This window comes from Acomys minous (genome assembly GCF_964271855.1).
Source record: "Acomys minous genome assembly, chromosome: 3".
Taxonomy (NCBI): Eukaryota; Metazoa; Chordata; class Mammalia; order Rodentia; family Muridae; genus Acomys; species Acomys minous.
In genome coordinates, this window is record NC_140485.1 from 5084513 (window position 1) to 5102021 (window position 17509).

At 48.7% G+C, this 17509-nt stretch overlaps 1 protein-coding gene across 1 annotated transcript in view; it reads right to left on the reverse strand.

Moving 5' to 3' along the window:
• The window catches only part of DTD1 (D-aminoacyl-tRNA deacylase 1), a 169339-nt gene that overhangs the window by 15564 nt on the left and 136266 nt on the right, over positions 1 to 17509 (reverse strand). The window contains exon 5 of the mRNA XM_084775896.1: positions 5635 to 5807. Coding sequence (XP_084632022.1) covers positions 5655 to 5807 — 153 coding nt within the window. The 3' untranslated portion in view covers positions 5635 to 5654. The remainder of the gene's footprint in view (positions 1 to 5634; positions 5808 to 17509) is intronic.

Sequence of the window (17509 nt, forward strand, 5' to 3'; positions counted from 1 at the left end):
AGATGCTGTCAAATTGTTCTGTTTGGTGCTAATTTTAAAAGCAACCAAATTCAGTATCCCTCAATAAGTAAAACAAAGATTTTTCAGATACAGTGAAAACAAAACTCAAGACATTGCAGTTGTACAATTTGATAATAGGCCAATAATATAAGGTAGCATCCCAGTTAGCTGGAATTATAGGTGTTCAAGATGTTTGAAAACACAAAGCAGGGCTGGAGAGATGGCTCAGAGGTTGAGAGCACTGACTGTTCTTCCAGAGGTCCTGAGTTCAATTCCCAGCAACCACATGGTGGCTCACAGTCATCTACAGTGGGCTCTGATGCCCTCTTCTGGCCTGCAGGTGTACATGAAAGCAGAGCACTCATACATAAAATAAATAAGTAAATCTTTTTTAAAAACACAAAGCAGATTCAAAATGTGCACAGCATGTGTATACACATGTGTACAAGTATACACATGTGTGTATAAGTATGTATTTATGCATGTACACACAACATGTGCATACACATGTGTGCCCAGCATGTGAATTGGGGTTCATACACTGGGATCAGGTCCTTTGAGATACGTGCTCAAGCTTTTATCCTTCTCCCATCATTTTCATCATGGGAGTGGAAACATTTAATTTGTATTAAACCTGTAGCTAAAGCCCTAATTATTCAAAAAAGGCTATTGTTTATAGTCTAACAAAAGTCGAGAGAAAAGACACCATATCCACCAGTGTCAAGAGAGTGAAAGCCTGAAACCTGGGCGGCTGCCTTCAGTCCTGGGATCCATGGCTGGAGGCCCAGGCTAGTGCCCACTTCTGAACCAAGCTAAGTGCTTCCCCGGCACAACTGAGCCAGACGAGCTGGGTCCTTCTGACCTTCCCTGGGGGGGTGGGCACAGAGGGGCCCCTCTTTCCAACACTTCCCTCTGTGGATGACTAAAAGCACCACACACAGACATTGGAGTTTTGGTCAGCGTCTCCTTCCTGCACAGACTGCTGCATGCATTCTGACACTAACATGCACCTGAAAGCTCTGCAACAGCTGCAGGGAAAAGGTCTCATTTTTTAAAAAGAAGAAACACCAAGAAGACAGAAATCACATAAATGCTCAGAATGCAGCCAGCATACTAGGGGACCTATTCGCTAACCGGCGGGACAGAGCTGAGGCCGAGCATGCCTTCTTCCTTGTTCGTTATAATTACATTTCTCTCTTCCTTCTCCTCCCTCCAAACCCTCCCATATATCCCTCCGCTTTCTCCTTCAGATTGATGATCTATTTGTTCACTAATTGTTATTGTATGCATATTTGTACATATATATACATATACGTGTCTACATACATAGACATATTTCTAAATATATCCTGTTCAGTCACATAATGTTATTTTTAATGTGTATTTTCAGGGCTGTTTGGCACTGGATAACCAATTAGTGTGCTCGTCCCATCCCTAGGAAAGCCCACCTCTCCCTCTCCCAGCCTTCCTCGGTTGCCTAGGCTCTTTGTGTAGAGTTACAAGCTGTGGACTCCTCCTCCACAGTCTATTCCTAAAAGCTGGAATAGACTCCACGTCAGAGACAGCCCCCCCCCCTTCCTAGGAGACCCACATGAAGCCTGAGCTGCCCATCAGCTGCATCTGTGTAGGGGACCTAGGTCCAGGCCATGCGTGTCTTTGGTTGGTGTTTCTGTCTCCACAAGGCCCACTGGGCCCAGGTTAGCTGGCTCTGTTGGTCGCCTTGTGGAGCTTCTGTCCCCTCAGGTCCTTCCCCCCACACCCACTCCTCCTCACCCTTCCACAAGACTCCTCGCACTCTGCCCAGTGTTCAGCTGTGAGTCTCAGCATCTGTTTGGATCCGCTGCTGGGGGGAGGCCTCTCAGAGTACAGTCACACTAGGCTCCTGTCTGCAAGCACAGTATCATTAATAGTGTCAGGGGGCGGCTCTCTCCCATGGGGCCTCAGGTTGGGCTAGGCTTTGGTTGGGCATTCCCTCAGTCTCTGCTCTATTTTTATCTCTGCATACCTTGTAGGCAGGGTAAATTTGGTCAAAATTCTTGTGGGTGGGTTGGTGATCCCCTCTCTCCACTAGAAGCCCTGTTTAGAGGTGTCCTCTTCAGTCTTCATGAGCCCTGCTACTCTCAGCTAAAGGCCCCCCATGTCCTCCCCGGAGCCTACTCTGTGGTTGGTCTCCAGCTCGTCACAGAGATGCCCCACCGACCGCTTCTCTTCTCTCTGCAAGCCCTCCGTCCTCCACCCCGTTCTCCCCAGGGCTGAGCTCCACCCTCATTTCTCCCTCTCCTGCCCTGTTCCCTTTCTTCAACCATTTACACTGTCTACTCTATCTCCCTTCTGAGGGAGATTTAAGCCTCCTCTCTTGGCTCCTCCTTGGTACTTATCTTCTTTGGGTCTATGAACTGTAGTGCGGTTATCCTGTACTATATGGCTAAAATCCATTTATAAGTGAGTACATACCATGCATGTCTTTGGGGGGTTGGGCTACTTCATTCAGGGTGATCTTTTCTAGTCTTACAGTTTCTCGGCCCTTCTTCTACAATGTTCCCTGAGCCTTAGGTGTGGGAGAGTTTTGTAGATGTGGACCACACTCCACAACTCTGCGTTTTGATTGGCTGTGATTTCCTATAATGTCTGTCTGTTACAAAGAAAAGTTTCTTTGATGAGGGGTGAAGACTGCACATATTTGTGGGCATAAGGCCCAGTGTTTAAGGGTTGTTGTTGGGCTTCTGCTGGGTTAGTAAGTTAGAGGGTGTAGATTCTCCCACAATCACCATGACTGCACTAGCACTGAGCAGCTGCCTGGGTTCCAGCACCAGGCATGGCTCCCTACAGTCGAGTGGGTCTTAAGCCTAGCCGTGGCTCCTTGCTGCCCTCTCTGGTCAAACGTGAGCTCGGCCTCTGGCTTCCTCTCCACCTGGCTGGCCCCCTGCTCTTTCCAGGGTCTAACCAATGCTTTGGAGGCTGATTTGCCCTCAGCCAGGAAGGCGCCTCCTCTCCCACTGTGCCCTGTCTGCAAGTGTCACAACTCCCTCCTCTAGACAGATAATTAACCTTATAATGCTGATAACGGAGCACCAGCAGTATTTGTATGACGAAGCTGACACTGGCAGGAAAAACATCAAGTTTTAGAAGGAGTGGGAACGGACACTGGATGCACTATCTGAGTTACACAGAATGTTACCACATGCTCATGACTACTTAACATTAGTTAGAAAGCAAATGTCACAGTTTGTATACAGCTCAGCTGACCCACGTCATGCTTTTCAGTTCATGAATAAAGAGCAGTGGCTTCAGGCCTGAGCGTCACAATGAGAAACTGGTGAGCTGGTGGGTGTGACCAATGAGGCCCAGTGTGATGTGACCTTTCTCTGACTCCCTTCACCCATTCATGAGCGCATGAGGTAAGTCAATCAAGATCAGTGACTATAGCACCATCATCGTATCCTCCTCTAACTACACTGGAAGAGAGCACAGTGCTCTCAGGGGGGTACAGGGGAAGTCAAAGGCAGGCGGATTCTTCCACAGCCCCCCAAATTATCAGTGAGCGAGTGGCCCAGCCACTCTCAGCTCTTCATTCATCCCCTTATCTGCTGGGAGTGGCTATGACTGCATGGAACCAATACTAATCCGTCCCAGTCGCTGTACACGAGCATCCTCAAAGCCACAGACTTCTTACAGACACTGCCTTTACACGGGAGGAAGGCCTCGCTGGACACTGCTCTTCATGAAGTCTGGTATCTCCAGGATGACCCTGTCTTCAGACTTGGTTTAATCAGCTTATGAGCGGAAGGCTCCAAAGCCCCATGCCTAAACTCCTCAGCCCCAGCCCCAGCCCCAGCCCCAGCCCCAGCCCACAGACAAGGCTCTCACCAAAAGAGCTATTGTTAGTGCTCCCTCCTTTTCCTGTGAGTTGACCCTGTCCCTACATCATCCTAGATGCCCCCAGTACTCACGGTGATCAGTCACCAAGCTGCTTCTTTACATCTTCCAGCCCTCTCTCTCCTCTAGCCACGCTATTTCTTTGGATTTCTGAAGTTCCTCCACACTAGCCTATCGGCTTCCAGTCTCACTCCCCAGATCTGGAGGATGATCTTTGCATGTTACGCCTGACTGTGTTCTTTTGTTTTCAGAGGTTCCTCATTATCCCAGGGTGAAGTCCACATTCTGGGGGTTATAGACCAGGCCCCCCCCCAGCTTCACAGAAGCACTGTGCTCTCAGCTACTGGTACCCAACCATTCAGCCAATCTTCATTTCCTCTCTTCCAAAACTATCTATCATGTCACGTCCAAACCCCCAACAAAATAATATTGGCAGCTTGCTCAAGACTGGATCTGAAGTGTCCCTCAAATTCTCACATAGACAAGGCTTGACTCCACCATGGCCCTCTGGGAGGCAGTGGAATTTTTCAGAGATGGGGGGCTGGTAGCAGGTCCTTAGGTTATTTCAGGGGTGCTCCTAAAAGGGGACTATGGACTCTCAACCTTCTCTTCCTCCCCTTTCTCCTCTTTGTGCCTCCCTTGCTGAGGAGAACAGTGTGTATCGCCATATGCTCCTACCATGATATATGGCCTTGCAAAAGGCTCAAAAGTCAAAAGGGTCAATAAATCACTGGCTGGACCCTCCAGAACTGTGAGCCAAAAAAGCCTTTTCGCAGATGTTTTCATTACAAAGCCAGCACACACGTCTCATGCTTGCCTTGGCAGCTATTCACTGCTCACGTCCTTCACCTCCCAGTTCCATGTGTCCTTCAAGGTCAACTTCCTTCCAGAACCCTCTCTACCCCACGCTCTGTTCTGCCCATGCCACATGCACTTGGCTTTGACACGACTGTTTCTATTCTTCTTCTTCAATGTGTGAACCTTGTAAGGTCAGGCCATGGATCCTTCACCTCTGTACCCCAGTATGTGGTCCAGTGTCCATCAATTAAGGGGCTTTGCTAATATATGTGATGAGGAAACTGAGACAGAAAGCCACTGGGGCCTCTGGGAGATGAACTAAATGCTACTCAACACAGTCCTGGCATGGAAATAATGAAGAACAAGCCATCGCTTCAGGAAAAGCAGACGGACAATGCTAGCTCAGTAGGGTGGTGTATGCCTGTAGCCTTAGTGCCTGCAGGACAGAGGCAGGAATATTGCTGAGTATGAAGGCAGCCTAGCCCATCAAAACTACACAGCAGGACTCTCTCAATAGAACAAACAAATAAATGGCAGCACCATGCAAGATGAAGGGAGTGATGTAAAATACAAACCAGGCAATAGTGAGAGAAGATGACTTCAGAGGACACTGGCTTCTGCTGGAGCGGCTGAGGTAAGAGTGACAATGGCAGACAGAGATAGGCTCGACAGCAGAAGGGCACACAGGTGTTAGTCACAGCCAGGCAGTGTGGCTGACACAAGCAATGCAGGAGGGACTCACACCCATCCACTGGGTGGGCCTCTCGGCCTGCATGTGTCCTGCTTGCACACATTTCAGTGAATACTATACAGTCTTACAGCAATGATCCTCACTGTGCTGGAAAGTAGCTCATGTAAGGATGTCATGAACAAATGTTGCCTTAGCAGCCAACTTGCCTGATTCATTTCTGTTCCCCTGAAACGTGTGAGGACCAAGCTGTGTAGGTGGGAACCTCCTACCTGAACTCCTGCTTCTGCAGCTATGGCTCCCGCTCCGAAGACACATCCCCCTCTGCTCCGCTGCTGGCGCTGCGGTCTTCTTTACGGGGTGCATTCCGTTCTTTGCTTGACTCAGAAGGCCCCTTGGCTCTGGTCTTTTCTTTTCTCTGCTGCTGCTTCTCCAGCTTTGACAGCTGATTCAAAAAGAAAATATTTGAAAGTGGTGAAGATGTGAGTAGGTAGCCAATGCATCAGAATTTCCCAGGAAGAAACCACAGGGAAAAAGGCCTCTGCCTCGTGCCTGGTTTATCGCAGTGACCCACAGATCTGTGTGCAGCACTGCTCAAACAGCACCCAAATCCTTAACACAGACTTACTACCTGACACCTATAATGCCACTGTGACTTTTCCTCACCCAGCACATGAGATGTGAAGACAGCCATGCAACAGGCTTCTTCCGCAGGCTCAGAAGAACTCCTTAAATGGCAAAAGCTTTTTAGCTTATTCCCATTTTCTTTGATGGTGCTATAGCTTTTCTCACCATTGTCTTCCCACTTGCTATGTTTTAAAGAGTGTTCAAAGCATTTCACTGTTTGCTAGGTAACAGAGAGGACCGCAATAAAATGCACTGCACACTGTCTCAGTTACACTCACTCCTGAGCCTAAAGCCTGACTCATCCACGCCATGAGCTCCTACTATGCTAATGGTAGTCACAGATGGGCCACCAGCCACTGGAACGGCCAACTGGGGGGGAGGTGAGGGGGGATTAATAGCACATGCTCTAATATGACCCATTTCTTCCCTTGATATCTCCCCAACAGTTTCAAAGTAACCACAGACTAGACAGTCAGAAGAAACTTAGGTCAGCTCACACTCGGAGCAACAGTACAGCCACTCCAAAGAGGCCTGCAGAGAACACTAGCCAAGTTTTGGTTCACGAGATTTTCTTGGACCAAAAAAAGTATCTGTAGCAAAGCCTGAGAGACAGCAACACCCAGCTCCATCTGCTTCCCAGACCAAGTCTGCAGGCATTTTCTCCATCACATGGAAAGAAATTCAGTGCGGGGCTGGCCTCTCCCAGCTGGCCTCTGCCCCACGTCCATATGCAGTCACTTCACAAAGCCTGCCCAAGCAGAACACCGCTTCTATTACAGGCAGACTTTGAACTCAACCTTTTATGGATGCACAATCTGTAGCTTTCAATTTGGTCCAAGAAACCAAGTTTATTAATGATTGGCTTACAATACTATCTCTCCCAATTTCCATTAACCTAGAAAGTTATAGCAAATAACTAGGCTGGCTGATGTGCTAATCTGTTGTGTTGAACTTCACCATTGGTCCAGAGGCTTCCTTCCCAGGTAACTTCCCTTACAAGAGTCCACCCCTGAGCTGGTGGATGACTACAAGGAAGTGACGTTTTGAGACACACCAGGGCAGCGCGACATATGATCTATGTGACTATGACAGCATGCACAAGACCTGTGTCAGCTCAAGCCAGACAAAATCCCGGCATGGAACAAGGGGAGGGGAACAGGAAATCCATCCCTTGCTGAGGAGGTATTGGCCATTGATAGCTTCTAGGGGAGGAGAGTCCACTCTCTTTAAAGGTGTGACCTCTAGTAAGTAGGTCAGCCATTCTCCAGGGCAGACCCCACACCCAAGAGTATTTGCAAACTGGATCTATCAATGGTCTGGAGGGTTTTTGTTGTTGGTTGGTTGGTTTTGTTAGTTGGTTGGTTGGTTGGTTCAATTTGGTTTTCTGTTTGGGTTTTGGGTTTTTCGTTTGTTTGTTTTTGTTTTTAAGACAAAGTTTCTCTGTGTAGTCCTGGCTGTCTTGGAACTTGCTCTGTAGACTACACTGTCCTTGATAGCAGAGATTTGCCTGCCTCTGCCTCCCAAGTGCTGGGGTTAAATGTGTATGCCACCACTGCCTAGCCAATCATTGTGACAGAGAGAGAGAGAAGGCGGGGGGAGGGAGAAGTTGGGTGGGTAGGAAGAAGATAGGGATAAATCTGAGAGGATTTGGGGAAGAAGCTAAATATGATAATTGTATAAAATTCAAAAAGAATTAGTAAAAATATTGTTTTAAAATTTTTATTTCATGCACACAGGGAGGCTCATAAGAATGTGAAGTATAATATTAGAAAAAAACTAGAAACAATGCAATAGGAAAGATAAATATAGCTTGCTAAGGTCACAAGATGTAATAACGCAGAACAGACAGATATACAAGCATAAAAAAAGAGATTTTAAAATCATGTTGTATAAAAACAAAGTTGCAGAGACAGCTACACACCATGATAAACGTACACAACACACACTACACACCATGATTAGTTCGTGCGCTGCACATTGTGATAAGTTCAGATGCTATACACCATGATGGGCTCACAGACTGCATGCAATGCTGGGCTCTCACTACACACTGTGGTAGATTTACTCACTACACACAGGGAGTGGGAAGACAGACACCAGCTCCAGCGCTCTGGCTAACTTGAGGTGAGAGGGGGAATGTGGTGGACTGACTACACAGGCCTCACCTGTAACTTTCAGCTCTTACTTCTTTAAGAACAAACCCAGAGCCAGAGTTTGGCTCCTGACTAGGGCCAGGCCATGAGCTATTTGCACAAGACACTTGGGCCGCAGATGTAAAGCTGTTCACGGCAGAGTGCACGCCAGCACAAAGCTTCCTTCACAGTCATCGGTGGAAGGTAGTGCCCACGTCTCTGTGACCTCAGTGTGCAGCTGACTTCCTCCTGGCAGAAGCTCATTGTCCGGCCTGGGCACAAGCAGCTCAGGCTCCAGCCCTCTGAACAGGAAGGGCCAGAGCATTTTTAAATGCTAGGAATCCAGGAAATGGTAATGTGAGCTTTTGCTGCATTTTCTGTGCAGCATTATTTTCCATGAACAAATATTTCCTTTATCTATTCTGCCACAGATGTGGAGGTGCCTTTTACACTAAGAATGCTTTTTATTTCTCTCGGCATTAAAAACCCATTTCTTTTTAAAACCATGAGGACAGACAAGGGTCTCTCATTCTTTTTTTAAGAATCATCCTAGCTTGTAACTATTAAAAATGGTTAAGATGCCAAATTATATGTGTATTTTGCTAAAATTTTAAAATTACTTCAGGGGCTGGAGAAGTGGCTCAGTAGTTAAGTGCACTTACTGCTCTTGCTGAGGACTTTGCTCCACTCCTAGCACCCACATGGAAGCTCCAATTCCAGGGCCCAACGCCCTCTTCTGGCCTCCATGAGCACCAGGCATACTGAAATACAGTTAGGCAAAACCCCCACATCCATAAAATAATGTTTAATTAAAAATGAATTTGGAGAGTAGGCATGGTGGAGCACACCTTTAATCCCAGCACTCAGAGAAGCAGAGGCAGGCATATTTCTGTTAGTTCAAGGCCAGCCTGGTCTACAAAGCAAGTCCAGGACAGCCAAGGCTACACAGAGAAACCCTGTCGCTAAGGGGAAAAAAAAGGTATGCCAGGCAGTGGTGGCGCATGCCTTTAATCCTAACACTCGGGAGGCAGAGGTAGGCAGATCTCTTGAGTTCAAGGCCAGCCTGGTCTACAGGAAAGCCAGGGCAACACAGAGAAATCCTGTCTTGAAAAAGACAAACAAAGGAACAACAATAATAATTTGGGTAAATGTAAGTTGACAATACATGCCGAATCTCCCCCTTTTTTTTTAATTGTCTGTATTTCTGGTTCATAAAACCTAAAAATTTGGGAGTCAGTGTTCCTCAGTGCAATGTGTTAAGCTGCCTTCTGGTGTATATTTACTCCTGTATGCAACAGGTGTAGGTAGATACCCACAGACACATGCACGAGCGGATAATCGCAGATGTTATCTAAGACAGGTGTTGAGAAATATTTGTTTCAAAAGCAAGAGGCCCTCTCAGTTTCATTTCTCCTTTTTAGAGGTAACACACAGAAAATGTGAATATTACAGGTACCAGAGATGAATGCCAGCCGCATGGTCACGTGTCACCCGGAGGCCTGCTGTGTGTCCCCACCTTTTGCTTCCTGCTCTGCTGCTCTTGACACCAGGTCCCAACAGAGAGGACGGGGGCATGATCGCAGGTAACAGGGGCTTCTCAGGGGCATCACAGCTCCAAGCACTACCCAGCAGACGCAGCTCTGATGCAAAAGCACTGTCCCACGGCGTACAGACGGAGAGACACGGGTCTGAACTTCACCTTAACCCTGACCCCCGCACCATGAGCCAAGCTTGTAAATCGCATGTGATAATTCTTTAAGCAATAGGCAGAGCCATGTTTCTGCCAACCATGCAATGCTGATTCTCTTACATTACTTATCTTAAAATAACCCAATCCCACATGGCTCCAGGCCACCAAATAAAGTTCTCTGTGAGAACACTGTGAACCAAATTAATAAATTTAAGCCTTTTCTCGGAAAGCTGGGTCCAGTGAATCCAGGAGGTGGAATTTATATCTCAGGGCAGAAGAAACAGATGGACTGTTTTCCTTTCCTTTTCTTTCCTCTCCTTCCCTCCCTCCTTCTCTCCCTCCCTTTCTTCTCTCAAGCAGATGGATCCTCCCTTTTCTCTTTTCCTCTTCACTCCCCTCCCTTCCCTCCTACGAGGTAACAAGAAAGGAAGAAAGAGAAAGAAAAACATGGCAACATGCACAGCCTCACATAGGAAGTCCAGCTTTCAAACTAACAGAAGAGCCATGCCTAAGAGGAAACAAAGCACGGTGGGTCTGTGACCATGGCGTCCACCAGTGCTGGTTCTGACTGTTTCTGGAGGCTTTTCTTTTCTGCTTGTTAAGTTTAGCGCACTGATGAGAATGTTCCCATTGTGAAGTAGACCTTGTCGCAAGGACTAGTGTCTGTGCCTTCAAGAAAAACCCAACCTTCCAAAGGCAGCGCTGCACACAAAGACCCCTCCAGGGGATCTAAATAAAGGACTTTCTTTTCCTTAATATCCCCAAGCTCTAATTGCATAGTCTAAGAATAAACTATCTGCAGCCAAGCTTGCAAACAGAAACACCTTGAAGGATGGAGCATAGGAAGCACAGAACTGAATCTAAAGGACATGGTGGAAACTGGGCTATCATGCAGAAGGCACGCCCTACCCAAGGGTGATCGCACGTTTAGACATATGTCTACATAGGTATAATGTAAGTGTCACCTCCTGGGATGCTGCTTTGCTCTTCCAATCATATGATTTTGCTAATGCTTAGGTGCAAAGAAAATTTGTCACCATCATCATTGTGAACAATCCATGGAAAAGCCGCTGTCACCACCATAGTTAGCCACCTCCCGGCCCCTCTTTCCTTCCCTCCCTGATGCACAAGCTGATTCCCACTTCAAGGGGAACAGTGCCTGACCTTCTGCCGTGTGGTTTGTGAGCTGTAGGAGATGCAGGAGTATCAAGGAAAGGTTCCCTCACTGAGACACATGTGTGTGCGGTGACATCACCTTCCTTCTCCCATGGCCTTGGCCACATGGGAACCCTGGCAACAGTACAACTCTTGGGATAAGGAAGGGCTTCTGAGGCATGGAAGCCTCTGGCAAGGCCTAGCAGGGTTCCCCTGTTAGGGATAGCAATCGTGTTGTTCACTGTAAAAAACCAGTGCAGACACTTGCAGCTGACAGCAAACTTCTCACACGACACACATGGAAGTCCATGTAAAGAGGACCCCAGCAAGGCTAGGAGGTTTCCTTCAGCTTGGCAGCATGTCAACAACTGAGATGGGCCGAGCACGAGGCCTTGGCATCACACACCCACCTTCTGTGCAAGGAATCATGCGATCTCTCCCTCAACAGATATTTCCCAAGCATCGGCTATATTCCATGTCCTAGTGAGGTGCCAGGCTCATAGCAGAGAGAGCCGCACAGCATCTTTGGAGCTTATTGTCCACCAGAAAAAAAAAATGGTTAGTAAGCCCGATTATCTGCCAGAAGCCGATCTCTGCTGTAAATACTTGAAAGGTATGTATGATGGAGTCATTGTAAGCCCACTGAAGTGCAAGGGAGCCAGGAGGTCTCCCAACTTTTCCCATTCGCCTACAGCACCTGGCTCACTGTCAGGCCTATAAGAGCACACAACATAAGGCAGGGCAGAGCCGGACTGGAAAATGGCATGCAGGAAGACAGAAGCCAAGGAGGTGGAGGGTCGCATAAGGAAAGCCTGAACCACCAGAGGCCCAGGCCCAGTGAAAGCAAAGCAAGCCAGCAAAGGGGAAGAGCAAGGCAGAGCTTCGGGCTACACTGCCCCTCAGACAGTGACTGGAGCTTCTTCCAGGAGTGGAGGATGAAAGAACTGCGGTGCACTCAACCCAAAGCCCTAAACAGAGCAGATGGAGAGGTGTCACAGCGCATGGGACACCAAGCCCGAGTGGCAGCCAGGGTGCCCTATTCGTTAACAATGGTGGGGACGTGGATAGGGCTCTGGGGCACATACAAAATGCCAGATAGACTTTCTGAAATGTGAATTAGCCAATTTTGTTTGGAAGAACAGACCAGGCAATGGCCTTGGAGAGAAGGGCAGCTCGGGCTCCCAGTTCTCAACAGATGGTTAAAGACCCTTCACCCACAGGTGCCATGATAAGGAAAAGCGGAACCCAGCCACTGTGAGGGTGAGGGGCCTGCCTTCAGGGTTGGGCTATCTGCCTTCAGGGTTGGGCTATCTGCCTTCAGGGTTGGGCTATCTACCTTCAGGGTTGGGCTATCTACCTTCAGGGTTGGGCTATCTGCCTTCAGGGTTGGGCTATCTGCCTTCAGGGTTGGGCTATCTGCCTTCAGGGTTGGGCTATCTGCCTTCAGGGTTGGGCTATCTGCCTTCAGGGTTGAGCTATCTGCCTTCAGGGTTGGGCTATCTGCCTTCAGGGTTGGGCTATCTACCTTCAGGGTTGGGCTATCTGCCTTCAGGGTTGGGCTATCTGTCTCTAATGATGGTAGCAGTTCACCAAGAGAAAAACAGAGTTAGGCAGGGCTTGGATGTCCACAGCCTCCATCTGCTCAGGGCACTGGATGTGCAATGCACCATATAAACAGGGAATCGTCACCGCTACCCTGTCCTTACACACACACACACACACACACACACACACACACACACACACACGTGCACATTACTTGGGGCATCTCTGAGACTGATGTCTTCATGCTGAGGACACACTGATCCATGACAACAGAAACTATGAAATGAAAGGTGACTCCTGCTCCTGTGGCACTTATGACGAGGGATGCCCCCACTAATCATCAGAGGATTTGAGTCCTGGTCCTTTGCGATCAGTAAGTCCCTGTAACCGCTCTCTCTAGAGAATCAGGCACGGTGTTCTGAACCTGCAGCCAGCTACAGCCAACAAGGCCGGAAGGGCCACCTGGAGGCAGCAGGGGGGCTGGGTATGTTGTCCCCTACCCCACCTACCTCCCTGGGGACAGGGACTCCAGTCAGACTAAAGAATTACATTCATATCTCAGAGCAGATGAGGTAGTGTTCTTTAACACCTGATGAGAGGACTCCAGGTGGAGGGACGTAGGACAGGCACCTTACACTTACTTTCAACATGATTAGGGACAACACAGTAAAAAATCACAGCAGCCATAGAGGAGCTATGTGATAAGTCCCTCCCACACCTCACCCCAAAGCCACCAAGTCTGGTCATATCCTTTCTCTTCCTGGAATCTATAACTTACAAAGAAGGAGAGCCACCACCCTCAAAGGACCCTTACAGGTAAGGTGAAGTTCTACTTCGGTTCTCTAAACTCCATCTTCACACTGAGGAAACAAATGACCCCTCAGATCCTGACAGCCAGCTGCTCCCCTGTGGGATTCCGAGAACTCAAGAGCAGGCATTATTATTCCCAGATTGTTTCTGAGCACAGTGAGGTCAGTGAAGAGAGAGCTTGCCCAAAGCCGCGTCCAGGCCGGGCAGGCTGGGCAGGAGCCAGCTCTCAGGACTGCTAGCCAAGCCTCCAGTTGACCTGACTTCTCTTTGGAGCAAATGTTCACCTATGCTGGGGATTGCTGAGACTTGCCAGGGCCCGGAACAGCAAATCCCATCCCCGTCCTTGTTAGGATAATGTGAGGTTCAGTCCTGTCTTTGAGTTATTTTAATGCCGGTTATTTCCTGCCAGACGTTCTGTCCTGCATGTGAGCAAAATCTAATTAGAGAGGGAAGAAAATAACAAAGAAAAACTTAAGCCCCATGAAGTCAGTTCTGTGGTTTTTATAGACCCTGGTGTAGATGGGAAAGTCCTGTTCCGACCAACCCCTTACAGAGATCCCAGGAATCAAGCAGCTCACGTGCCCCTCCCCCTCCCGCAGTCACCTTTAAGGTACTACAAGGCATTACTCCTCCAGGTTGCTAGCCCACACCTGGAACTACTGATGTAGTCCCTGGTACTGATGTGGTCCTGATGTCAACGCTGGCTGTCACAGGATGCTGCAAGGAAGGACATGCCCAACCAGGTCTCCTGAGACCGATACGGGCCAAAGCAGCAAAATGCCCAACACAATCGGCCCCGTAACTCATCCCAGTAGCAGCAAAACTTTCTCTCCACAATGCCATCTTTCCCAACCACCCATGAGCAGCGAAGGCTAGTGAGCAAACCCTGACTCTTTCAGGTCATCTCAGCTGCTCCCTGGAGGTCAGCAGGTGCTGTCCTTGTCCTAGTCCATATCGTTTTATCAAAAGATTAACTATTCCAAGGCAATATATACGCAGAGTTGAGTCAATATGAACTTTGTTGTCTAAATTACTAAACTTTGCTCTGCTTCACTGTGCTGCTAGACCGCAGAGGCTTCTGGAAGGTACATTTCTTGTTCATGGTATTTCCACTGCCAGGGTAAGTGTGGAAAGAGCCTTTCTACCAGCGCCAGGCAGGTACATCAGGCCCAAATCAGGGGAGTCCTCCATCCTCTGAGATAGTGCAGGGTGTCCCCGTGAGCAGACTCCTGAGGGAACGGCAGGCGCCTGCCCTCAAGATACTGGCAGCTGAGAGCTCTCAGGGCAGGAAGAGTCATGTTCGAGGAGAAGGCCACTGGTGGGTTCCCAGTGCTCCAGGGGGTCGAACCACACACATATGGGCGGCACTGTGTGTCAGGAAGGAAGAGGAAGGGGCGGCAACAACTATAAAATGAGGCTAGGAGAGGGAGGGGGTAGGGAGCATGGAGCAGCCAGGAGGGGAAACGGCAGAGGGGTCCTGTATGATCTTACTTCATTGTACGTGTGGATGAGGCCCTCAAAGAATAACATCACAAAGACGCCTGTACCCAGACTCCGGGGAAGACCGCACACCAGCTAGTCCAACGGCTGTGGACCCGCTCCACACGCGTTTGCTCCTGCTCTCAGGACTGAGGCATCTCTTGAACTGCTGGAAAGCCTGTGGGTCTAAAGCCCTGCCTCACCCTTCTACTCAAAGGCCAGGTGACACATGGTGGCAAGAGGAAAGAAGGAAGGGAGGTTCTAATAAGGAAATGACCAGCAAACCCCTGAAAAAACGCATGCCTGTATCTACCACGCATTTGACGAGGTCTGCGGAAACATCGTCCCATGTGAAACCTGAAGTTGACTAAGCCATTTTTTTTAAAAGAAAGGCAACTGGAATTTATAGTTGAACAATTTGTTTTATCAAACTGCAGCTTGATATAATTTTATCTTACGTGATAATTTGGAAGGCATTTTTAAAAATATTCTTATGTAATGGAAAACCTGACGGAACACTTAAGGGGATGTTCCCACACACACCAGAGTCCGCCACTGTGTCAACTGTTGTGCTCTGTTATTTTTAAATCAGCTAGCTGCTTAATAAAAACATTACAAAGCAAAGAGCACACATGGTACCTAATTTTTATACATTATTAACTCTGCTTGAGGTTTTTGTGGGAATTTTAAAAAAAAAAAATCAAGTAAAAAGGCATCTGTCCCCATCTGAAATCGTGCAAGCTCTACTTTCCTGTTGTTTCAGCATGCAAAGCTAGGAGGGTGTGGTGTCTCCTCCCCCCTGTTCTTGCTTAGCTAAGGCCCCTGGTTCAGGCTTTGGCTTTGCGGGCTAGCGCTGGATCCTCTCCAGTCTCCCCATCTCAGTGTTTCAGACTACAGTGGGGTATGGAAAGTTCACTCAGCCCCCCCCCCCCGCCCCACCCCACCCCGCCCCAGGTCCTAAGTGAACCGCATTAGATGCTGTCAGAGTCCCCATGGCCCTAGCCCAGAGTCCACCTGCCACTCCCATGAACAGCGACCCTTCAAACTTTTGGCTGCTCGTATCCAGCACCTGCCCCTCTTTGATGAAGATACCTACTGGCCAGCCACAGAGGGTCAGGCCACTAACATTCTTAAAAGGACAGACTCTGGGATGTAAGCTGCTGGTTCCCGTGGTGTGCTCCTTCTCAGCCTCTCCCCATCCCTGGCTCCCTTTCTGTTCCTCACATGTTCCTGAGGCAACTTCCTAAATATAAACTACCTAGCCCAAAGTACTTTCACGCTGGGGAATCTAACCACAGGTATTGTAAATGCCCTGTAATAAACCACATCTTTCTGCGCTCATGCATTAGGCGTACCCTGTGTGTCAGCTGGCCGTCTGTCGACTGGAATCCAACACTTCTTCCCGGTCTCAACACCGGAGAAGCCTGTGGATATTTAAGTTCACTGCCTTTCTCGTACCAGGCACTGGAAAAGGCTATACAAATTGAAGGGACTGTTGGGTGATTTTGAGTGTAACCCTGTGACAATTTGACTGTACATGCAAGTTCTCTGCAAATCCATTATTTATATAAATGGCAAACTAACTAAAAAAAAAAGGCAAACTATACACACTAGTAGTGATGATGTCATTACTGTGTCTACCCCCCGACTCTACCAGAAACAAGCTGTTGATGGCATCTCCCACCCAGATAGTGTTGAACCTGCCTTCTCCCCACGCCTGTGGCTTGGGGTTTTCCTTCAGTGAGGGAATAACCATAAAATCCAGGAATTCTTAGACAAAAGTCACCACTTTCCATTTATGGACAAGGGCAGGCAGAGAACACATCTACCTACTGCTCCATCCTCCTATGGACCACTTTCCATTTATGGATGAGGGCAGGCAAGGACCACCTCCACTACTGTTCCATCCTCCTATGGACCACTTCCCACTTATGGATGAGGGCAGGCAGAGACCACCTCCACTACTGCTCCATCCTCCTATGGACCACTTTCCATTTATGGATGAGGGCAGGCAAGGACCACCTCCACTACTGCTCCATCCTCCTATGGACCATTTTCCATTTATGGATGAGGGCAGGCAGGGACCACCTCCACTTACTGCTCCATCCTCCTATGGACCACTTCCCACTTATGGATGAGGGCAGGCAGGGACCACCTCCACTACTGCTCCATCCTCCTATGGACCACTTTCCATTTATGGACGAGGGCAGGCAGGGACCACCTCCACTACTGTTCCATCCTCCTATGGACCATTTTCCATTTATGGACGAGGGCAGGCAGGGACCGCCTCCACTACTGTTCCATCCTCCTATGGACCACTTTCCATTTATGGACGAGGGCAGGCAGGGACCACCTCCACTACTGTTCCATCCTCCTATGGACCACTTTCCATTTATGGACGAGGGCAGGCAAGGACCACCTCCACTACTGCTCCATCCTCCTATGGACCACTTCCCATTTATGGATGAGGGCAGGCAGGGACCACCTCCACTACTGTTCCATCTTCCTATGAACCACTTTCCATTTATGGATGAGGGCAGGCAGAGACCACCTCCACTACTGCTCCATCGTCCTATGGACCACTTCCCACTATGGATGAGGGTAGGCAGGGACCACCTCCATCCTATAGACCATTTTCCATTTATGGATGTGGGCAGGCAGGGACCGCCTCCACTACTGTTCCATCCTCCTATGGACCACTTCCCATTT